General features: G+C 27.9%; 1 protein-coding gene across 1 annotated transcript in view; it reads right to left on the bottom strand.

Annotated features, from left to right (window-relative positions):
• Window positions 1-14,880: 14,880 nt before the first annotated feature.
• LOC112682533 (vesicular acetylcholine transporter) overlaps window positions 14,881-23,898 on the bottom strand; it is a 67,266-nt gene continuing 58,248 nt past the window's right edge. Inside the window, exons 9-11 of the mRNA XM_025553162.1 lie at window positions 23,514-23,697; window positions 17,913-18,107; window positions 14,881-16,610 (exon numbers count right to left, since the gene is read on the bottom strand). Coding sequence (XP_025408947.1) covers window positions 16,404-16,610; window positions 17,913-18,107; window positions 23,514-23,697 — 586 coding nt within the window. The 3' untranslated portion in view covers window positions 14,881-16,403. The remainder of the gene's footprint in view (window positions 16,611-17,912; window positions 18,108-23,513; window positions 23,698-23,898) is intronic.

The raw sequence follows: 23,898 nt of genomic DNA, 5'->3' as shown, positions 1-23,898 counted from the left end.
ACTTATAAGTAATTTATATTTTTAGTGTAATTTCGAATAAGAATAAATAATCTTAACTTACCTCGCAAATCACAATGTAATAACTAATAATTAATTATTGTTCGTTGTCTGTCACTAGGCTGCTGTAAATGTATTACGTGTGTGTTTGTCAGTGGTCGAACTACAATTAATGTCGTCTATAACAGTTTACTTTAAAATGTTCTGACAATTTAAATAAAATATTTACATTTATACAAACAATATTTCCACAATATTTTGGAAATATAATTTGATTGCGCGGGAAATGGTATGGAAAAACACCTCTGCAAATTTTTTTCTATTCATCTTATTTGTCACGTCATTCTAATCGTACTGTTTATGAAAAAAAAGAAAATATTTGTAGGATATCTGTGTCATTTTGCTCATTTGACATAATTTTTCCCGTTATTTTCAGGTTGACAAGGTGTGCCCTTGGTGTTTGTCTGGAAAAGTGTATAAGGCATTAGAAGAATACGCTGTTAATGTGAAGTTATCCTCACGAACAGGTCGCTGGATCAATCGAATCATTTGTGAGAGAAATATTAAGTGGCTCCCCAAAAGTCGAGTTCTCCATAATTTCCCTCCATAAGGCCAACCCCCCAAAATATTTTTCTGGCTACGCCACTCATCGTGGGCCAAATTGTGTTTAAATTAATTTTTTAGTATATAGGTAAAAATAAGATCTTATGGTTCATAAATAAAATAAAATCTTATAAGAAAAATGTATGTACCTATGTAAGAAAATAATATTCTACATGAGCTCACATGAAAATATACTGATATAATATGAAATATAAGGAAAATCTAAGATGAGATTACTCTACTACAATGTGATGTCCAAAATAAAATACGAATTTATTATTATAATTTTCTTATCACCGTCTATTGAAAGTTTTATTGCACGTCATTGAAAATCCAAAAAATATGAAAATAAGAAACAATACTCTAAATTTGATTATTAATTTTCAATTTTATTTGCAATGATATAATTATACGAGTATATTTTAAATAGAAACTTTTTTTTTGATTCATGTATATGAAATTGTTTCCCCAAAATCTTAATTTTTATTCTTATGAGTATAGATCAAACAACTGTATTCAAATAATTGTAATTAAATTGTAATTGTAACAGCTATGGTACTTTTATATAGAATTTAATTTTAGAAAATTAAGGGAATACTTGTACGTTTTACCACATCCATCTCCATTCTGTATAAGGTTTAATTAGGATGGTGTTCTTTGTTTATCTTAAAAACATTTTAATTAATTTAATATTAGATAAAATTATGAATAAATATCTAAAATGTTTAATAACGATCTACAATTTGTTCGAATCAATTTGATTGATATGAAAAATTTAAGACTGACGCCATTTTTTGAAGGTAGATATTATGCATTTTAAAACATAGATTTCTAAATTAAAATTCTATTAAAAATAATTTTTTTACTATTAAATCGTAATAAACTCTAAACATTTTAAAATCACAATATTTGTGTAATATAATCTGGCGAAGTGTGAATACTATGTAGGAGTATACATAAATAATAATCACATTTAATTATAATTGCATTATTATTCAAATTATGTGTACAATTTTTTTTTTTTTTTTTTTTTCGGTCATTGAGACCATACCGCCAAACAAATTTCTCTCCATCTATCTCTATTTTCTGCCACTACTCTCCAAGGTATCTCTGGTTCCATGTTTTCCACGTCCCTTTTCACACAGTCTTCCCAGCGTAAGCGTGGTCTTCCCAAGGGTCTCTTACCGACCGGGTTCTCTTCGATAGTTGTTCTCACTATGGATCCTACTCTCCGCCATGCATGTCCTGCCCAGGTTAATCTTCTTTTCTTGATTTCATTCGTGATGTTCGGTCTCTGGAACAGCTCTTCGAGTTCTATATTATGACGTTTACGCCATTCACTTGTGTTTGTGTCAAAGCATGGGCCGTAGATTTTCCGTAAGATTCTCCTTTCAAATACTTTTAGTCTGGTTTCTTCTGCTTTCCTAAGTGGCCATGTTTCCGCGGCATACAGTACTATGGGTCGTATCAGGGTCATGTACATTTGTATCTTCAGGTTAGTCGATAATGTTCTTGAACTCAGTACTTTTCCAAGACCGCAAAAACTTTTGTTGCCTTTTTGTATCCTAGCACTGACTTCCATCTTCAGATCGTTATCTTGTGTTATCAAGTGCCCCAAGTATTTGAAATGTGTGACTCTTTTGAATACATGCCCTTCTACATTCATAGATTGTCCTTGTTGATATTCTCTGTCCTGTCGACTTACAATCATGTACTCTGTTTTTTCGTCGTTTATCTCCAATCCGACCTTACTAGCCATCGTGATGAGTTTCCTGCATACTTGCTTAACCGTTTCTTCAGTATCTCCTAAGATCGCTATATCATCCGCATAAGCCAAGATATTTATGTTTGAGTTTCCCAGTACTATTCCATTGTTACAATTTATTGCTCTGATTACCTTTTCTAATATTAGGTTGAACAATATTGGTGATAGCGCATCTCCTTGTCTTAGACCTGTCCTAACCGTTGCTGGTTCTGACAATTCCGATGCTACCTTTATTTTGATTTCTGTATTTTGCAGAGTGGCCTCGATTAATTTTATTAGTTTGTTTGGGAACTTAAACTCTTTTAATATGTTTATTAGACTATGTCGGTGGACAGAATCGTATGCTTTTTTGAAATCTACAAATAGTATACATATGCTTTTATTGAATTCCCAGTATTTTTCTATGATCTGTCTTAAGCTGAAGATTTGATCTGTTGTTGATCTGTTGGGTCTAAAACCACCTTGATAATCTCCCAGTATCTCTTCCGCAATGGGTTTAATCCTATCTAAAATGCAATAGGACAATATCTTGTAGACCACATTCAATAAGGCAATTCCTCTGTAATTATTACATATTTGTGGGTCACCTTTTTTATGGATTGGACATACGACAGCGACATTCCAACCTTCTGGTAGTACTTCCTGCTCCCAAATGTGGGTTAGTAACCTATGTATATGTGTTAATGAATCTTCGTCTAGCATTTTCATAATTTCACCTTGTATACCGTCCTCACCAGGTGATTTATAGTTCTTCAATCGCCTTATTTGTAATTCAATTTCTTGTTTTGACGGTATTGTACATTCGTTTAGGTTGGGTTCTGTCCTTGTCCAAGTAAAGGTTTCTATGGGGTCATTGCAGTTAAGAAGATGTTCGAAATATGTTTTCCATCTCACTACAATATCTGATCGTGCAGTAATTAGTGTTCCATCTTCCTTTACTAGGAAATTTTCATATTTTTTGTAACCTCCCTTTAGTGTATTAATTGTTTTGTATAATTGGCGTGTATTATGTTCATTGTGATATTTTTCTGCTTCTTCCAAAATGTGTACAATAGTTTCATTAATTATTTGATTGCTGAATTTTATAGAAATATTGTTATAAAATTTGCCTATAAATAAAATTAAATATTGGTGTGTATAATAGCTATGGTCCTATCTACAATTGTCTGGTGCTATTACTGGGAATTGATTTTTGAAATATATTTATATTTGATTTAATTTAAAGATCTAGGAACTTACGGATGTTATTCAGTTGCATACAGTCCATTCTTAAATATAATGCGAATTTTCTTCCACATAAAAAATTATACCTATTTTGGTTATTATTATTTTATAGGTTTGTATGTAAGTTCATCAATATATCAGTTTTTCTTATTTTTAAATAAGTTACATTAATAATAATGCATTTTCTCATGTATACCGTGATATAAATAAAGAACCAACAAATAGAAATGTACAATAATATTATATATTACAAGAAAAAATAAATATAATGAAATAAATAAATATATGTAAACAAAATGAAAAATGTTATAAAAGTATTATGTAAACAAAATGTAAAATGTAAAATAAAAATAATTTGATAAAAATAGAAAAAAAGTGTAAGAAATCAAGCATTTATATAATATTTAAAGTCATCTTCAAAATCGTTGATTATGTATTTCATTTTCGGTGAGTTGGCGTTAACTTCTTCATCGTGATGTAATTTATCGAATCTATAAAATATTAAAACATTAGTTTTATTTATCTATTATAATATAAATTCAAAAATATTAACATTTACCCTAAAAATACCATCGTTTTTGACAAGTATTTGGCTTTGAAAAGTTGTACTAATATGTTTGTAACACTTGATCTAGTTAGAAAGTTTTCGTACAATGCTGCACGAGTTATCAATACAACAAAACTAGTTTGATCGTTTTTCAATAGACATAGTATAATGGGGGATAACTGTGGAATAATATCCTGTAAATATTATGATTAGATTAACTTTATTGTATGTTGGAATTTAAAGTTGAGAAAAAAATTGAAAAAAAATATTTTCTTGACTACTTAGATATAGTAATTAATTAGTTTTACACAACAAAATTAAACAATATTTATAATTCTGTCACAATTGAAAATGTGAAAATAATAAATCAAAATATTTTTATTTAATAGTAATATAACATGGTTTATATAAGATAAGAGTATATATTATATTATATTGTTAATAGTATAATTACATAATTGCCATCCATTTTTTCTACGAAATCGTATAGTAAATCGTAGCAATCATTTTGAATGAATTCATTTATTAATTGAAAGGCAAGTGTTTTTTGTTCATATTTAAAACGAGATCCTTTCGTAATCGACTGATCTGGATCTGAAACAATAACCGACAACATAAAATAAACTCGCACTGGTTTTAAAAAATCGTTAAAATTATTTGAATCTATTATTTAAATATTTGAATCTTAGCTTAGAATAATATTATATAGTTACCTTCATGAATCCATTTATCGAAATACATATCCGTTATATCGTGTATTAACGGTCTTAACGTTGTTGACATAACTATTTCTCTGAACGAATCACGTTCTAGTATTAATAGCTGTGCAACAGCTTTGGCCATGCTGTACGTCTAGAAATAATAAATCATAATATTAGGTGAACTATTAATTTATTTCATTAATATAAATAATAATAAAAATAATAAAAATAAATTGTTACTTTTGATAATTTCGAACCAGTCAATTGCAATAATATGCATAAACAATGAACTTGTAGATCTCCGTTTTCTTTTAACAAATCTGTTATCAAAGTCCACAACGACTTTTCAGGAAGCACCCCTTGGTTGTATAGTTCAGCGTTAAATCTAACAAAAATGATTAATAAATTGTTTTACTATCAGTTCACTTTAACTATGTTATTATTATTATTATCATTATTATTTAATGATAAGAACACATACTTGCAATTGGCCAAGTAAATATTGTATTGATCAAATTGCGATTTGTTCAAGTCGCTGTAAAATGTAGGCTGTGAAAAAAAAATTAATAAATTAAAATAAAATTTAAGAAAAAGTATTGTAATTAGTATAATAGTATAATATAAGCATATAAGTAATGACAAAATTACGTTAAATTTAACTAATTACCATTTTGTTGTCCAATGTTTTTAAGGTCGGATTATCCTTTGACTTTGAGTATAGAATTCCGTAACACGTGGATAGCAGAACCATTTTGAATGACTTCTGGCTTTTGCGTTTTACAGATCTATTACTTTCGAAACCATTTACTAGGGACGTGCACAATTGAGCGTACAGTACAGTATAGTCCGGTGTGCTCAGGGCCTAAAGAGAATAAAAAAATTAAAATACAGATTTTAATTATAAATCAAACAGTCGAAGTTTTATTCTTACTTTTTTATGAATAATACGAGCCATGATTTCAAGTTCATTCACATTGTGAGCACGTAGTGCACACATTTTTTTTGTCATTTGTATGACGTTTTCAGGGTTTACACGGTCAACCACTGACTTTACAATGTTTGATATACACTAAAAAGAATATTTGAAATTCAACAAACTTGTTAAAAATTGAATTTAAAATATATACAAATAAATATAAGAGAGGGTTTAATAAGGGTGGAAATATTTATTGAAACGAATTTTTCTCCCCATCCCCCACCATCTGGCCAAGTTTTAAATAATTTTCCCAAATTTTACTTTTATAATTTCATAAATGCCAAGAACAAAGAACATAGTATTGATTGACATCTAGGTTAATTATGGCTATAATTTGTAAAATGGTGGAGTACTCGTTCCGCTTCCTTCAAATGACACTCTTAAATTAAAAATATTATTTCTTATACTTACCATAGACTTAACCATGTTTTTGATTTCTTAATAAACGTAGAAAAAATGTAAAATATAATTGATACGTGTATCTGAAATAAAATTTAACTAATTTGATAGTTGGATTTAACAATAATAATGTTTGTTGATTTCTTATTGTGTTATTTAATTGTTGCTAGGTACGGGTGTCTGTTGAAAATTTAATACTTATATTCAATAAACGAGTCGTTGCCAAAATTTAAATTTGTCACTATGTAGACTTTTTTGATTTATTTATTTTACATCTATTGAGTTTTGTGGCCAACTGATAAATTTTACTTTAGTTGTTATAAATTATTATATGGTTTTAGTTACTAATTACATGGAGATATACATAATGTTACTGTATTTTATTTCATATACATTGGATTCCGCTAATATGAGCACCGGTTAATATGGACATCCGCGTAATATGGGCAAAATGGTCTGGCCCCAAATTCAATGTATACTAACAAGATTAAAAAATACCACATTATATAGGCACTCAGTTCGATTTAAAAACGACTGGTTTAATCGAGTTATATCTTGTCTATGAGATTGTGTTTATTGAAATTAATAAAAGCATAACCATTTAAACCTTAATGAGATTTATTTAATTAGATAAAAGAGAAGTGATATACGGCTCTCGTTCTGTAACTCGATAGTAATCATTTCAGTTTCAACGTGACACTATGTCTTGAAAAGATCTCTTTCTAAAAAAAATTCAGGATTTTAGATCAAGCTAAGTGGCTTCCTCCAGGAATTTCACAACGTACAATCGTGGAAGAATTATGCGTTCCGAAATCAACCATGATAAAATTGCTCAAAGAAGAAGTCATTTTACGTGAAAAATTCAATTCAAATCAAACTGGCAATCAAAAACGTAAACGAGAAAGGAAAGATCCCGATGTTGGCGATTTTTTTTTTTATATAAATTTTTTTATTTTGAAATAATTTCGGTTATTATGGGTAATCGCTTAATGTGGATAATAAAACTGGTCCCAAAAGCCCAATCAACTGTATTATTATCAGGATTCAAGTCTTATATCACTCAAAAACAAAATAATAAAACTGTAATCGGGAGATTCGGAGCACTGTTAGTAGTTGTTCACGTTATGTATGATAGCATCGATATCTTTAAAATACACTACCTATTATTGTGATAGATTTATAAATATTTACTGTTATAAGCGTTTTAGAAAGCGTGCCCAATTGCCGAATGGTTTATTTATTACTATATTTATCTGATAACTCATCTATATCATATGATTTAAATTCTGAATGCAAAATTAATACGTTTTCCCGATTATGACGCTATTTTGAGTCTGACCTCTTATTGATGAGCGTCTTCACCTAGTCTTGTTTTAATTTTTTTTTTTTTTGTATTTTAAAACTAGTTTTTTAGAAACCAGATATCTCTTAAATTAAATTTAAAATTTTTATTTAAAATATTGCATAATTTGATTGATTGCTATGTACTTCTTGAGCGATTTAACTTTAAAATAAATTAATGAAATTCTAGGAATAAGCAAACATTTTATTTTCCACTTATAAATAGAAAATATATGTTATATTGTTCTGCAAATATCTATATGTCTGCAGATAATATTTTAAACAGTTTTAACTTCTTTTTTACTGTATATATATAGAAATATTCTCTTACATATGTAAGTTAAGGATAATAATGCTTTTTTGGGTAGGTTTTTTAAGACATTGTTGGTTATTATGTCATGTACTGGAGCTTTTTTGGTTGTGAAATTTAGATAATATATATTGAATATTATTTTAGTAGGTGAAGTGGGTTTAACTGGGAAGGACAACAGAAGAGATTAATTTTTGACTTTTTCAAATATTTATTTATTCATTTATTGAATTATATATACCCTAATAAATTATTCAAATAAATTGTATTTGAGAAATACATAAATACATATATTCATATATAAAGACAATAATATGAAGAATATAGTGTTATATTGTTATATCAAAAAATAAATAATTATAAACAAAAAAGTTAATTCTATAAATGTAAGAATGCACAATTCGGATTTTTACAAAAACCGTGTTTCATAAAATACTTGCATAATTAATTACCTGTGTATGGTCTGTATCTATGGCCTCGAATATTATGCTTCATATCTCCACTGCGAAAGCGGTCATCATAACCTCTTTTCACATATGGTGATTGTGGTGCATTGTTGATAAAAAGCTGTTCACAATGTTGTTAATTGTCGCTGCATTGATCATTATACATTGGAGTTTCTAGTGGATTTCATATATTTAATATAATATATACATTCAAATAAAATAATAGCATGTACATAATGATATACATGTAAAAGAACAAAACCAGAACTAATTTTTATATACTTAGAACTTGTGTGTTTGTTATAAGTAGTAGGTATTAGGAAAAATATGTACTGTAATATGCAACTATGTGTCAAATTTGCTGTGATAAGGTATTTAAAATTTGCTTCAATACATTGTATCAGTTCCAAATAATTTTAATATTATTATCACTTACGTGTTAATGATTCATTCATGTAAATGAAGTTGTTTCCCCAAAATATTAATTTTCTTAGTATTCATCTTAATGAGTATAGATCAAACACAGCTGTATGCGCATAATTGTAACAGCTATGGTACTTCCTTATAAAATTTAATTTTAGAAAATTAAGCAAATACTTTTAGTTTTACTACATCCGTCTCCATTCTGTACAATGATTAATTAGGATGGTGTACTCTGTTTATCTAAAAAACAAATTTGAAAGTTTAAATTTATTGTATAATTTAATTTAATATTAGTTAAAATTATAAATAAATATCTAAAATGTTTAATTACGATGTACTATTCGTTCGAATCAATTTGATTGATATGAAAAATTTAAGATTGATGCCGTTTCTTGAAAACGGATATTATGCATTTTAAAACATAGACTTCTAATTTAAAATTCTATTAAAAATAATTTTCTTACTAAAAAAAGCGTAACGAGCTACAAATAATCATGTATCTAGTCATACATTTAGTAACAGTGTTAGTGTTTTCTAATCCGGCGAGGTGTGTATGCAATTTCACTACATACTGGTGTATTTTTCTAATAGTATTATTTTTAAATGTTCACTTATGTGAATATTATGTATGAGTATACTTACATAATTACATTTGCAATATTATTCAAATTATGTCTACAATAATTTTATTAATTATTTGATGACTGAATTTTATAGAAATTTGATAATAAAATATGATATTAAAATATGCCTATAAATAAAATGAAATATTGTTGTGTACAATAGTCATAGTCCTACCTAAAAATGTCTGGTCCTAATACTGATAATTGGTTTTTGAAATATATTTACATTCAATTTAAAATATAGATCTAGGAACTTACGGATATTATTCAGTTGCATACTGTTCATTCTTCAATATTATGCGAATTTTTTTCTACGTAAAAAAAAATTATACACATTTTTGTTATTATTATTTTATAGGTTTGGATGTAAGTTCATCAATATATAAGTTTTTCTTAACTAACATTCTTGATTGTTTTGGTACTTGTTGTGAGATCTTGTTGTTTAATATTTATGCAATACCCATCATTTAATACCAAAAATAAATTCAATAGCTTTTGAATAGTTTTTTAATAATATAATTTAATAATTTATTTTGAATTGCACAGATATCAAAAGGGTCAAAAATTATTAAATTAAACTATGATTTATTAAACAATAACACTTAGGAGCATAAGAAAAAGAAAAAAACCTATTCACAGACCTACCAAATATATATACAAAATTTCATTAAAATCGGTTAAGACGTTTTGGAGGAGTATGGTAACAACCACAGTGACTAACTCCATGTTGATCCATTTTTTTGGTATTGGCCGAGGGCCCCATTTCAACGTTTCATTATGTCATATGGACAATTTTATAAGATAAAACTTGCTGTAGCTTTTTTAATTCGAAAAAACATTCCGGAATTCAAAAAATCAATCATAACAATTTTTTTAAAAAAAAAAATAAAAAATATTTAAAAAAAAGGGTTTTTCCAATTTTTTTTTCGTAAAAACCTTTTTCTAGCAATTGAGAACAACTAAAAAAAAATTTGAGCCAGATCGGCCTAGCCGTTCTCAATTGATGAAATGTTACAGATTTTTAACTCCATTTTTATATATATATAGATGTAATTGAAAAAACAACTATTAAGTATCATACTACGAAGTTTTATGCGATTGTATTAGTAAGTCTCAAGTAAAACCAGACATAATGACATGTAATACGATAAAGACAAAAATGTTTGTCGAAAAAAATGAATCCATTGGGAAAGAATGTACTTATACACTGAAGAAAAACGATGCGTCCGTTGTCAAACCAAAGATGTCTGTGTTGGATAAAAACTACGACAAACCGTTACCATACCAGACCACCACGAATCTATCGAGAGGCCAAAGGTCAAAGATACTTCAGTATGAATCAATAATTAACGATAACAAACCTAAAAATATAGGATAAAACAATACTACCACTGGCGTTATAGCAAATGAGCGATCTGATAACATTCTTAAAACATCAAAGAATTTTCGGGTATCCACAATATGTTCCAATATGGAGCACGTCTCGTTGATAGAATATACTGCTAAAAATGAGATCAATTCCAATGCAAATTATAGAAATTTAAATTCGAAGACACGGAGATTATGAAAAAATCGAATTAAATATACTAAGTTATACGATCTAACAGATTCTAGAAAGGTCCAATGTTTACGCGTGTTGTAAATCAAGATCATCCAATGTGTAAGAAAAACAGGTAAGTTCACGGGGAGAAATAGTTAACGGACAAGTGCTTGTTAATAGTTTTTGTACGGTAATAAAGAAAAAAATAGTGGATAAATCGTCGATAGAGCCAATTGTCCCTGTCGTTACTACAATGAGTGAGTTATTGATTGCGACAAAATACGAATCGTACTAATAAAATAACCAATAAAACTATAAATATTATTCCAATTTTAGAAAAGGCGGGTAATTTTTTACAAAAAAAGTCGGTTCTCTTCGATGCTAAGGCAAAGCAATCTAAAAATATAACTTCTAAGAAATCTAAGAATCAACGAAAAAAACTGTCAAAAGTATGTTCACGTGTCATTATTTCGAACGAATCTCTTAATGTAAGAAGTGCTACGAGTGAAATCAAGACAAATTTCTGTGATTTACCTAGGATTTTTAATAATAAAACAAAGAACACAGGTAATTGTTGAATTAAGAATACAAAATTGTACGATCAAAGAAAGATTCCTTAAAAATCCAATATTTGCACGTGTTGTACACCGATATCACCTAATTTATAATGCAATAATGAATGAAATTATAATAAAAATAATAATACTGTGATTGAGAAAATATAACATTTAAATGCGCAGTTAAATATAATTTCAATGCGTAATGTTGCACCAGCATGACAATTTTTAAATAGATGAATACTAAAGCGTTATTAACAATTTTATATTAGACGATACTGTTTCTCTAAACTTGGAATTCTGTTTTACAATATCAGGCTCGATTATTTTTAATAATAAAAATAAATTTGTTTTGGACATTTGCGTAAGATTTCCAAACAGAAAGTCTTTGTTCAACTGCAAATCTTTAAAAATACTAATAATTAATAAGTTTCGTGTTTTAAAATAATTTTTTTATTCCATTGGAACGTTTTTATCACGTATTTTTCATATTCGCGATTATATAGTAGGTATGCAGCAGATATACCGAGAATTAGTAAATTAGAATCTGACATATTTTTAATTTTAACTATGATTAAGGTGACCAAATATATTTTCCAATCATAATGGAACAATAAAAAAGAATTATCATTATTTCGATTATAAATAATAAACATTTTTTTTTTATTTAATAATTATTCACAAAATGAAATACTATTATGGTTTCAAGGAATAAACAAATTTAATTAATTAATTAATTACACTTATTAATAAGTAATTCGTTTTTTACTATAACAACTTTTGCTGTTGTATAAGAAAAAGCGTCTACGTAAAGAAAACAGTTGTCGATCACTGTAATACTTAAATAATGTACCGTGGAAAATAATTTGGTAATTTTGTGTTAGCACTGATCCGTGTCGCAGGAAGATTCGGTATGGCCTTGGTAAATTTTGTATTTTTATTAATTTTATTAATTTTCAAAAGTATAACTTAAAAAGTATAGACAATCCTGATTTACGCTTTGAAGCCAATCAATATGTTTATAAATTATTATTATATAATCATTTAATTATATTACCATGATTTATAATTCTATATAATTATTGGAATCGCAATGAATAAACATGCAATTTTTTGAATACATCAAAAACACTACATTTAATCTATTGATTGGTTTTCCAGAATCGATTACCGTTTTTTTTTTTATTATTCGCGTTACTAACATTGATTAATTTTCACTAATTCCATAACACTTTCGTCGTCCGATGAAGATGACATAAATAAGATACTGGCGCTAGTATAACAAGTTACTAGTTATGCATAGGTGTGTACAATAGTCATGGTTCTACTTAAACATTTCTGGCCCTATTACTGACAATTGGTCCGTTTTAAACGTAATAATAAGATCATTTTTAAGTAGTAGAAAATGTTTTTATGGTTCACCGTAGAAGCAAATAAATATGTAATTAAGAATAATATAGATACTAGGTATTCACTGTAATATATAACGTATATGGCAACCTAAAATCGTCTCTTTATATTTATAGTCAATAAATGTATTTTCATTTTTGCAAATTTCGACCTTATCATTTTGTGGTCTACTATTTTGTGTTAGCCCGTTGTGCTAATAATAATTTACATTATGATTAAATAAAACATTTATTTAATTGATTAATAAGTAATACCAAAGAAGTCTCCGCGAGACCTGTTAAGACTTTAAAAAAAGTTATAAAAAAATAATAAGTGTAAAAGATTGTGCCTACTTATTGTTTTATGTTCAAAATTCAAGGATAACTTATCACTGGTAAGGCTTGTAGTGTGGTGTCTGAACCTAAAAGTTGTTGATACGGCTATTCAATTATAATACTAATGTTAGTACATTTCAAGGAATTACATATCAAAGAGAAAAGTTTAAACATTAAACTATTCGCGAGGAAGAATATTTCAACTATCTTACATAAAATGTTTTTATTTTATTAGTTGTATGAATAAATGATTTATAAAAAAATTATATTAGTGGAAATGGAAATAGAGAAGTTTTAATTTATATAAAATTATTTACAAATAATAATAATTGATTATTCATGTCTAATGGTTACAATATATTGTATTCTATTGGCTGCTTTCAAAAAAGCGCTGACATTCATAACTTTCAAATTATTCGAAAATTCAGAATCTAAAACAATAAAATAGTTCAAATTTCTTTCAAATGTATATCCCACTTATTTATTATTTATTAAGGTTTATTTTTGACCTTGTACATTTTAATTATAATTTTAAAAAAAAAATTTACTTGATGGGGCTTAATTTTTAATTGAAGAAGTTGTCAAGCAAATAATAATATAAAATAAGATAATAATTTGACCAAGATGTATAACGTAAATTGAAAATTACACATAAAATATTTACATTCATTAAAAAATTATGAAATAGTAAGAGATTTAAGAAGAAAATAAATATATAAATTAGTTTTATTAATGTCATTCCATTTTTTTTTTAAATTCAAGTTTATTATACCATCATTGTTTTCAATTAGTTATATGTAATAGTATTATAACATTTTTTTTCTCTTATGCGCAAGTATTTTATGTGTTGAAAACTTATCTTCTAGTATAATTTTGAATAACCGTTATGTAATATGTTATTTCGATTTCTACTAAGAGGAGGAAAATGAATAGGAAACCTATACCTATATAAAGATTATAAAGATCTTAAAAAGAAGAGTCATGTGATATTTTTATAAAAATGTAGTCATTGTTCCAGTTATTATCCTTTAAAATGGTACAACGTTTCTATGACTTCACATCAGTTGGATAATGTGTTATATTTTATTGCCCAAGTAATTCGATAGTGAAAGTATGCTAACGTATAAATTGACATTTAGTCTTTTGTAAGATAAAGAGTCTCTTAATGTCTGTTTTGAACACTATTGATCGATGAAAATAAAACTCCAATTATTTTTACTTCTGATATATCTATTTTATTTATATCTAATAAGAATGATAAATAATGTATAATTATAACAGTTGATTAATAATAAAATGTTCTAGTAGACAGGATCAGACTGGAAAATAAATTGCATTGGAAAACGTATTTAAGTTACACTATTCGTGAATTGTTATTAAAACCAAATACGATTTATTAACAATATTATTAATATTATCATTAGTTTGTTCATAATTCAACGGTGTATATAGTAAAAGTGAAATTATAGTGTGACTTTGAAAGTGAATTAATAAAAATGCCCGATAGGTATATAAAAAATATTTATATCATAGTTACCCAACTTTTAATATATTTTTACACACTTTTGCTTTTAAGTATATTGGTATTCCGTAATTTGGTTGTTATCTCTTAATACTTTACATTATTTTGTTATACGCTGTTTGCTTAGAGGGATGAAACATACGATATTGTGCTATCGCGGCTATTTGAAAACTCCAACACCGTAATTTAGTACTTTTATTTAATGTTTTGTTATACATCCAGTCCGGCCCTATATAGAGACGCATAAAATATTTCTATAAGTATTCTATATATATATATAGATATAACTAGAGAGAGAGAGAGAGAGAGAGAGAGAATAAATAACAATTTAACAATAATGGATAATGTTATCAAAGAATAAATGTCACAGTTGAAAATTGATGTTTGCTAAAATATATGTCGAAAAACACAATACATATTATATGATAAAATATAGTGATGTATCTACGAACATTGTTTTCTACGGTCTATGTACATAAATTATGATGGTAGTATATATAAAAAAAAGCGATTGAATTAGCGTTTCTTTAATAATTAGCCAATAAGACTAAAGTTTTAAACTGTAACCGTACGGGATTATACATAAATAATGATTATAATTTTTATAATTTTGAAAAAAAAAATTACTTCGATAGAAATTCAACAACATTTAAACGTAACAGTGAAAATATCTAACAACCTTAGTAAATATTAAAATTATAATAAATTTTATAATGTTTATATATTTTCGATATAACATCGTCGAGTATCGAGTCTTGTATTTATTATTATACTTATAGTTGTAATTCTAATGATATGCAAATGTCAAACAATTGATATGTGTCGAGTGAACTTAATATATGATATATAATGATATGTATGAATTACATTGATATGTCTAATTTAACAACAACTTAGTACCTACTTAAAGTAAATATCTGATCATAATAAAAGTATAACTATAAATCAATAAAATTTAGATTATCTTATAAGTCGTGACACATTGTAAATAATATAACAGTAACAATCATAATAGTTAATATTAATAAAAATAATATCAAACAAAATTCAATGAACAGTACATTATTGGTGTTTAAATATGATATAGTGAATATTATATTATGTTTAACATGAGTATTCGTTACATAAATAAACGGTCACCGTTTATAAAATCATTTTGAATTTAATATTATTAATAAATTATATCTAAAAAGTCCATTTAAAAAATAATATTTTGTAACTTTATTTTTTAATTATTCGTGAGTTCCTGTATTTAAATTTAGATCAAATTTATGGTGGTTTTTACGTAATAATTCAGTCGTATCTGCAAGAAATTCAATATGAATAGCAACACGATAATATATTTATGTAACGAAGTCAAAATAACTTTAATCGTAGAATATGAATAACGTTAAAAACATACATTAACAATTGTTGATTAATGAATAAATAAACCGAACTAATAACATTAACAGTAGTGCATTAAAATTTAGATTATACTTCAAGGTGACAATAATGAATAACGATCAATAACAATACGTGATGCAATAAACGCATCTAAAATATAAAGTGACAATTATAACCAAGTAGGTAACTATAAATTTCCAAGTTTTAAGAAATATAACAGTTTTTTTATCATTCGAAGATATGTTTACGGTACTATAATATTATATGAGATAAGACAATTTGTATTTATAAGGAACATGCACATATGATCAGCGTCATCTTAATTTTTTTTCATGTAAAGCATCTTCTGCATCGCCATCAGACTCTGTTCAAGGGCCGCCGTGAACGCATTGTTGTTCGTGATCTTGGACGATTTGAACGAAGATATGCAGAATACTAATAAATTGCTCTGGGGGTTGTAGGAAACACCGTAGCCGTCGGGAACAACTGGTCCGTAGCCCATAAAGCTGTCCGTCGAAGTTAATAACTGCAACAGAGACACGCAAAAAGGTGATTAAAATCTGCATGTAAAAGTACAAGAATTATATTTATATCATTGTCAAATTTTTTAAGGTTTATTGTTGAGAATAAATGAAACTAATAAGTATTTATTATAAAATTGAAAACACCAGAACTGCAATTTACAAAATTAGTCTACCTATATTAAGTTGATCATATGTAAGTACTTATTCATGATACAAATACTGTAATATTGGCTTCGAATCCAACCAAATATTTGAAAAATCAACTCTCCATTTTAAAATATTTATTGTATTTTTGAGAAAATATTATTAACAATAGGTTTTGGGGTTTTTTGAGTTCTATAGAAGTGCATATTTAAGTAGTTTTTAGTCTACAGAATCCAATTATTCAGAGTATATATTTTTAGTGTTTTAATTATTATTATACCTAAATTACACACGTTAGCGGGTTTCTACAGAATACTATTTCATATTGCTGTATCATTGTTATAGATATAAAAATGTACAGTAAAAATACGATTTATTAATGTTCACTATTATACTTTTACTAGCTGATGGCAAATATAAATCAGACGTGCAATCATCTCAGAATGGATATAAAGTCATCGTATTATATATATATGTGTGTGTGTGTGTGTGTGTGTGTGTGTAAAAAATGTTTTGTTATTCTTAAGATTGTACCATAACATTTTGTCAAAAAGACACGGTTGTTATGAATTATTCACGATACAAAAATAATCATATGGAATATATTATTGTACAATTCAAGATGTGACTACCTGTTTCTTTTTTTAAATTACATATTTTACAATTATTTCTAAGGACTGCACAAGACAAATTAAGCAACTTGATTATGTTATGTAACTACCACTATATTTTTATTATTTTTTAAATTAAGTATTTCGGTAATTGATTTTCCATAGTACAAATAAATAATCGTATAAGTAATTATACCACTAAATAGTTAACAATACTTTTAAACAATTTGTATAATTATTTCGTTGTTTCAAATGTACATAAAATACACTATAAACACGAATAAAAATGTATATTTTGATAGTAACAATAGATTTTCCCATTAGGTTTAAGTGATAATGTAACGTATTAAAATGTAAGCTTTGCAAATTATTAATAACATTATTATTATTCTACTCGAAATTTCGTGTGGTGCATTCTATTTAATTAGTTATCACTCTGGTGTTTAGAGTTAATAAATGGTTATCATATACCGTATTACCGTATATCTATTTATTTTAATAATTTGCCTAGGTCATTAAAATGAGTTAGAAAAATTTTAAATAATTTACTTGACTCGTTGATAGGCTAAAATGATTAGCAAGTCTGAATGAATCATCTTCGAATATTGCGCAAGGTATAGCATTTTCTCTTGCTGCTTGCCTCAATCCCAATAAGTGTGCGTCTATGCCCATTCCAAGAATATTATCAATCATGATGTCAGTCTGTTTTTTTACCGCTGTTTCAAAAAGTTGAATTTTCTCGTTCTGGTAACATCATAAAATACCAAATAAATGTTGTTTCCAATAAAACATAATACACATGCATGTTTTATACATCTTACAACATTAAATCTAAAGGCCATTTTAATATATCATAAAGCATTGTCAGTTTACGTACGTAGATCATGTGGGAGTTCAAATTTCAAAAATAAAATGCATTCTCAGAAGCATTTCAGCTGTGCTGAATGTAAAATTGTTATGTTCGGAGTTAGGTGTATTAAACCGCAGTATTATTTTATTATAATATATCATAGTATTAGCGAGAATAAACATAATCAATTTGTAGCTTTTGAGATTATTCCCTTTGTAAATAACCGTTCGCTTTCAAATACATTTTGAAAAGAAAAATATTTTTTTTTTTTTAACTTAATTTTTTATTTAGCAATCTGTTACAAATTAGAACAATAAGTTTATTTGATATAATAATAAAACAAAACAGGAATGACGGAGTGAAAAGAAAAATATAATAAACATTTATTACAGGATTGTTTCCAACGCCAAGCTTATTATAAAATTAGTGAGTATATGAAATTGATCTTTACCAACCTACTCCAATAACTCTTAGGACATTGGGCTTTATAAATTTCAGTAACTAAAGTTATTTTGCAAGTCGGTTAATTTTACAAAGGCATCAAAGAATCATAATTAGTAGGATGAATTTACAAATCTGAATGTGACATTTTATTTTATATACTTTAAATTTTGAGTGAAACAAAAAAATAAGTGGTTTTACCACGATGTCATTTTTAGTTTTTGTGTTTATGTATAAGATCTCGACTACAACTTTTCCGATTATCACTATTATAAGACATTTTCGATGTGAAGTGTTTTTTAGTTGGTACTTTAAGTGAAGTAATTTTAGGAATTTTCTAACAGTTTTCTGGCGAAAAACTAATAAATAGTTATAAAAATATTACAACATTTATGGCACATCGTATTTCATTTAAATCGAATTTTCGTTTTTATTGTTACTCAAAAATAGTTATCGTAGAGACTTGAATTGATTACTGAATATTTATATCATAGTTTTCTAAAGTTTTCAAAAGATTTTTATTTTAGCTATATACAGTAGAACCTCGATTATCCGGGATAATGGTGGGGAAAGATAACACGGATAAATGAAAAACACGGTCAATCGAGACTTTTTATTAAGTTAATTATGAAAAAATATATAATTTTTGTATGCATATTAAGTGTGTATCTCAATGACTATTTTTGAAACGACTATAGTAAATGCTAAAAACATACTAAATAGTATCTTATAATACTCCATTATTTCATTATGGAACAAATTTCACAGAATTGAAAATTTCTCATATGTATTAGTTATAACTAGAGCTAGGATAGTATAGGATTTTGCATTTTTTTTTTAGGATTTACAGGACATAGCTTTTCAAGCACAAAATATGATTTGGTCATACACGAGTCCAAATATATAGTTTTTATTTTGCTTTTTTTTTGCATTTTTTGCACTTTTATGGATTTAGGGTCATTTTGTAGCATTTTTAGGTCATTTTTTCAATTTTACGGGCATTTTTATACTTTTTTGAAATCTTGGTAATATTTTTATACATTTTCATTTACACTAGATGTTCTCGATAAAAGTTTTGAATTTGTAACAGAAATAATTATATAAATATTTCAATTATAGAGATAGTGTGTTAGTACTCGTTATCGATAATAAAACCACTTATATATTACAACAATAAACTTTGATACCACGAGTTATCTTAATCGTAAAATTAGATGACAGTGGTGTAGAGTGTACCTACGTATGGTTTTGTTTAATATCTATTTAGTTAGTGTCTTCACTTTCGGGATTGCGTATAGTGCTTATACCGAAATATGCCGAAACAAAAATCATCGAAATCGAGTCGTATGCGGCTTTATGTTTCGGAATTTGGCGCCGACGTCTTTTCTACCGATGGTTTGGTGTTATATTGTAAATTCTGTGAAGTTAAAGTTGCAGCAGATAAAAAATATACAATTCAGCAACATATTACACGCGATAAACATTTACGTGGTATTCAAAAACGAAACGAGCAAACGACTTCTTTAACACAACCAATGTATTCTGAGTACGTAAATTCTAATTTTAATCTAGATTTGTGCAGGGCATTTTTAAGTGCAAATATACCGTTACATAAATTATCTCATCCGATTTTACGAAATTTTCTTGAAAACTATATAAAAAAAAAACAATTCCGGACTCGTCTACATTAAGAAAAAATTAGGTAAATAAATGTTACGAAGAAACTATGAATAAAATAAGAACATATGCCTCGGGGAAAAAAATTTGGATTTCAATAAATAAAACTTCAGATTCAGCTGGTCGATATGTTGCTTATGCAATAATTGGAACGTTGGAAATTAATCATCCAGGTAAAACTTTTCTTTTAAATTCCGAATGCCTGGAAAAAGCTAATCATGGAACAATTGCTAGATTTTTCGATAAATCTCTTTTACTTTTATGGCCTGATGGAGTGAAACGTGAAAACGTACTTTTATTTGTAACTGATGCACCTCCATACATGGTGAAAGTAGCCACATCTTTAAAGCTGTTGTATGCAAATATGGAACATGTTACGTATTTGGCTCATGCTCTGCATAGAGTATCGGAAGAAATTAGAAAATATTTCCCTTTAGTAGACGAATTCATATCAAATATGAAGAAGGTATTTTTAAAAGCTCCATCTCGTACTCTTATTTTTAAAACTTTTGCACCCGATATACCTTTACCACCTAACCCTGTGATAACTAGGTGGGGAACATGGATAAACGCATCTCTATATTACTGTGAACACTTGAGTTCAATCAAAAATGTTTTGAAAGAATTGAGTAAAGAAGAAGCCACTGCCATAGCTAAAGTCCAAGATTTGATCGACAATCAAACTCTAAAATGTAATTTAATTTACATAAAAACTAATTTTAGCTCATTGCCCGAGTCTATTAGCCGTTTAGAAACTTTGGATTTGCCACTAAAAGACTATAAAAATAGTGGTCGATTTACAACAGAAAATTCAACAATTTAAAAATGAAACTGGTATAGCTATACAAAACAAATTAAAAATGGTTTTGGAGAAAAATACTGGATTTGAAACGTTAAGTAAAATATCAAAAATAATTGAAGGAACTGAATTAGACACGGCTCATTTCCTTGATGAGTTCAATATCGACGATATCACGTTTATGAAATTTGTTCCGATTACATCTGTGGACGTGGAAAGGAGTTTTTCAACTTACAAGACATTGCTAGCAGATAATCGGCGGTCATTTGTATTTGAAAACTTGAAGGAGCTACTGATTGTCCAATGCAACAATACAATTTAAACGTAATTTTTAGAATAAAAAAAATATACGTATATATTTTTTATTTTATAGTATTTTTGTTGTTTATTTCAGAAAATTTCAAGCTGGTCATTGCATGATAAGTCCAAAATTCAAACTTGAGTTTTTTTTATGCTATTTTTTTATAATATTATAATTTAAATAATTTTCTACCGAAATATTAATTAATAAATAATAATTAATAATTATAAATTATAATTTATAATGCATTTTTATAATATTTTAAAATCATTTTTTATCTTTTGGGCATTTTTTAAGGTCATTTTTAGGTTATTTTAATGTCATTTTTTAGGTTTTTTTGGGTCATTAAAATCCTAGCCCTAGTTATAACGTTATTATATAAATATGATTGTCTCTAGCAACAACTAACAAAAAAAACGAACGACGACGACAAAATAATAATAATGTTAGACCGTGGTGCAACAATCGCGACCGACGAACGAACAACGACAAAGACAAAGAAGAGACGAAAAAAAGGGCGTTGGCCGCTGTACAAAAATAAATAGGAAAAAGACAGATTACAATTTTCAAACTAACATACGATAATACGAATAATAATAATAAAATAAGAATATAAACAGGCAATTAAAATTCACATATACAGTTGAGAAGCCGGAAGAGGGAAACAGATAAGGAGAGTGAGTCGCCATCGAGCTAATTATAATAATAATAATGATAATAATGATATCGTGCATATTGGCGCGAACATGTATGAATTTTCATTGTTTATGTTGTTATTTTACTACTGAAAGTTATGACTTCTAAAAAGTCTCAAAATGTCTTATTCAGTTCTCCTGGATTTTCCCGAAGTATAATTTCAATACAAGGTGTCTGTGTCGAAATATATTAACCCAAAATATGAAAACTCTATATAAGTTAAGCCGAACAAAGCTTTCAAGCGCTTAGCCCGTCATACATAATAATTTATACTCCGAATTTCATATTTACGATTTTATACTGTGTGGATTATAGTCTACTAAAAGCGACATGAATTAAAAGTTTGGATTATTTAAAACGAGTGTTTTTAATGTTCTTCGAAAAACCTATAACAATTTGATGAAAAATAGATACGTATATATTCCGTGTAATCGTATATTATGTTATTCGGTATTCTTTTGGTTTGCAATAAGTATTTATTATAAACGAGTTTTAGGTACGAAAAATAAATAACAATACGAATAAAAGTATGATTGATTTATATGAACTTCCGCGACTAGTGTAACAAAACATCAAACCGAGTTTATTGACTTTTAACACGTATATAGTATAATACGATTTAAAGAAAGATAACTCGCTAAAAATCATCACGAACAACAATGATTAAGACCCGTGACTAATGATATTATCGGTTGCTTGGTAACCGCTGTCACTTTAAACGACACCTGGTTACCCTAATCCGTGAATTTATTAATCACGCGAAAACGAACGTTTAAAGCAAAAACGTGCAAATCGTTATTTAATAAATTGGTCTAGAGAAGCGTATCGCGTAGCGGCTATTACTCGGAATGCGAAAAAAAACAGTTGGAAGCGGTGGCGTAAATCGGGTCCAATTTCAGATGGTGCAGAGGTGCATATTCTTAACTTATAATTTCTAACCCACAAATTTTACAACTTCCTAAGTAAAATCCTTCCCAATAAACTATATATGTCTATATATTTTCCTTAAATAATTAATACATTTCGAATTATTTTAGCAGTAAAACCTTTATTACCATAATGTTAATGAAAGAAACGATCAAAATTTTTTTTTTTAGTATACCGGTTTCTTTGGTTCTTGAAAACAATATAATAGGTGTACAAATTATATTCTGGTGGTGCAAAAGCGTATCTTTGCAGCACCACATTTTAGATGGTGTAAGCGCGCATGACAGGACACCGAAAACACGGCCGCAAAGGGTAACAAACGACCGACAAACGGAAAACGACGGACCAGGAAATCTAAAAAAAAATCTTCCCCCCCCCTCCTCGGGTCCTGTAGATCCTGCGATCCAGTGGTCCGCGCACCCGTTTACCGTTACACGATCATTTTACTGTTATTATTACGTCGGTCACGGTGTAGTAGATCTTCTTCGTGCCCAACATGCCGGTCTCGGTGACGGCCGACTGATTCATTGCCTTGGCCCATTCCAGCGCTTCCGCGGTCGCCGCCCGTATGCAGTCCACTCTTCCCAGCCGGAAACGTCTGGTGGACGCGCTTTCGTACGTGGCCACCAGTTTGCCATGCAGTCTGTAACGTAAATGCGCGTACCGCCAAAATTAAACGCGACTCGTTGTTGCTACGCTATGGAAATATGTATCGACTTGACGTTGGGTTGTAACGTTCACCGTGGTATTATTTATTTTTTTTCGTCATTCGGTTCCCTCGATTTTTAAAATGTTAAAATGCTGTACATTCGAAAAATCGGATAAAGTCTCGTTATTATTTTTT

The sequence above is a fragment of the Sipha flava genome, unplaced genomic scaffold (genome assembly GCF_003268045.1).
Source record: "Sipha flava isolate LNK unplaced genomic scaffold, YSA_version1 206_pilon_pilon, whole genome shotgun sequence".
NCBI classification, from domain to species: Eukaryota; Metazoa; Arthropoda; class Insecta; order Hemiptera; family Aphididae; genus Sipha; species Sipha flava.
The sequence above is the reverse complement of the archived record's forward strand: the minus strand, read 5'-3'. Positions and strand labels throughout refer to the sequence as shown.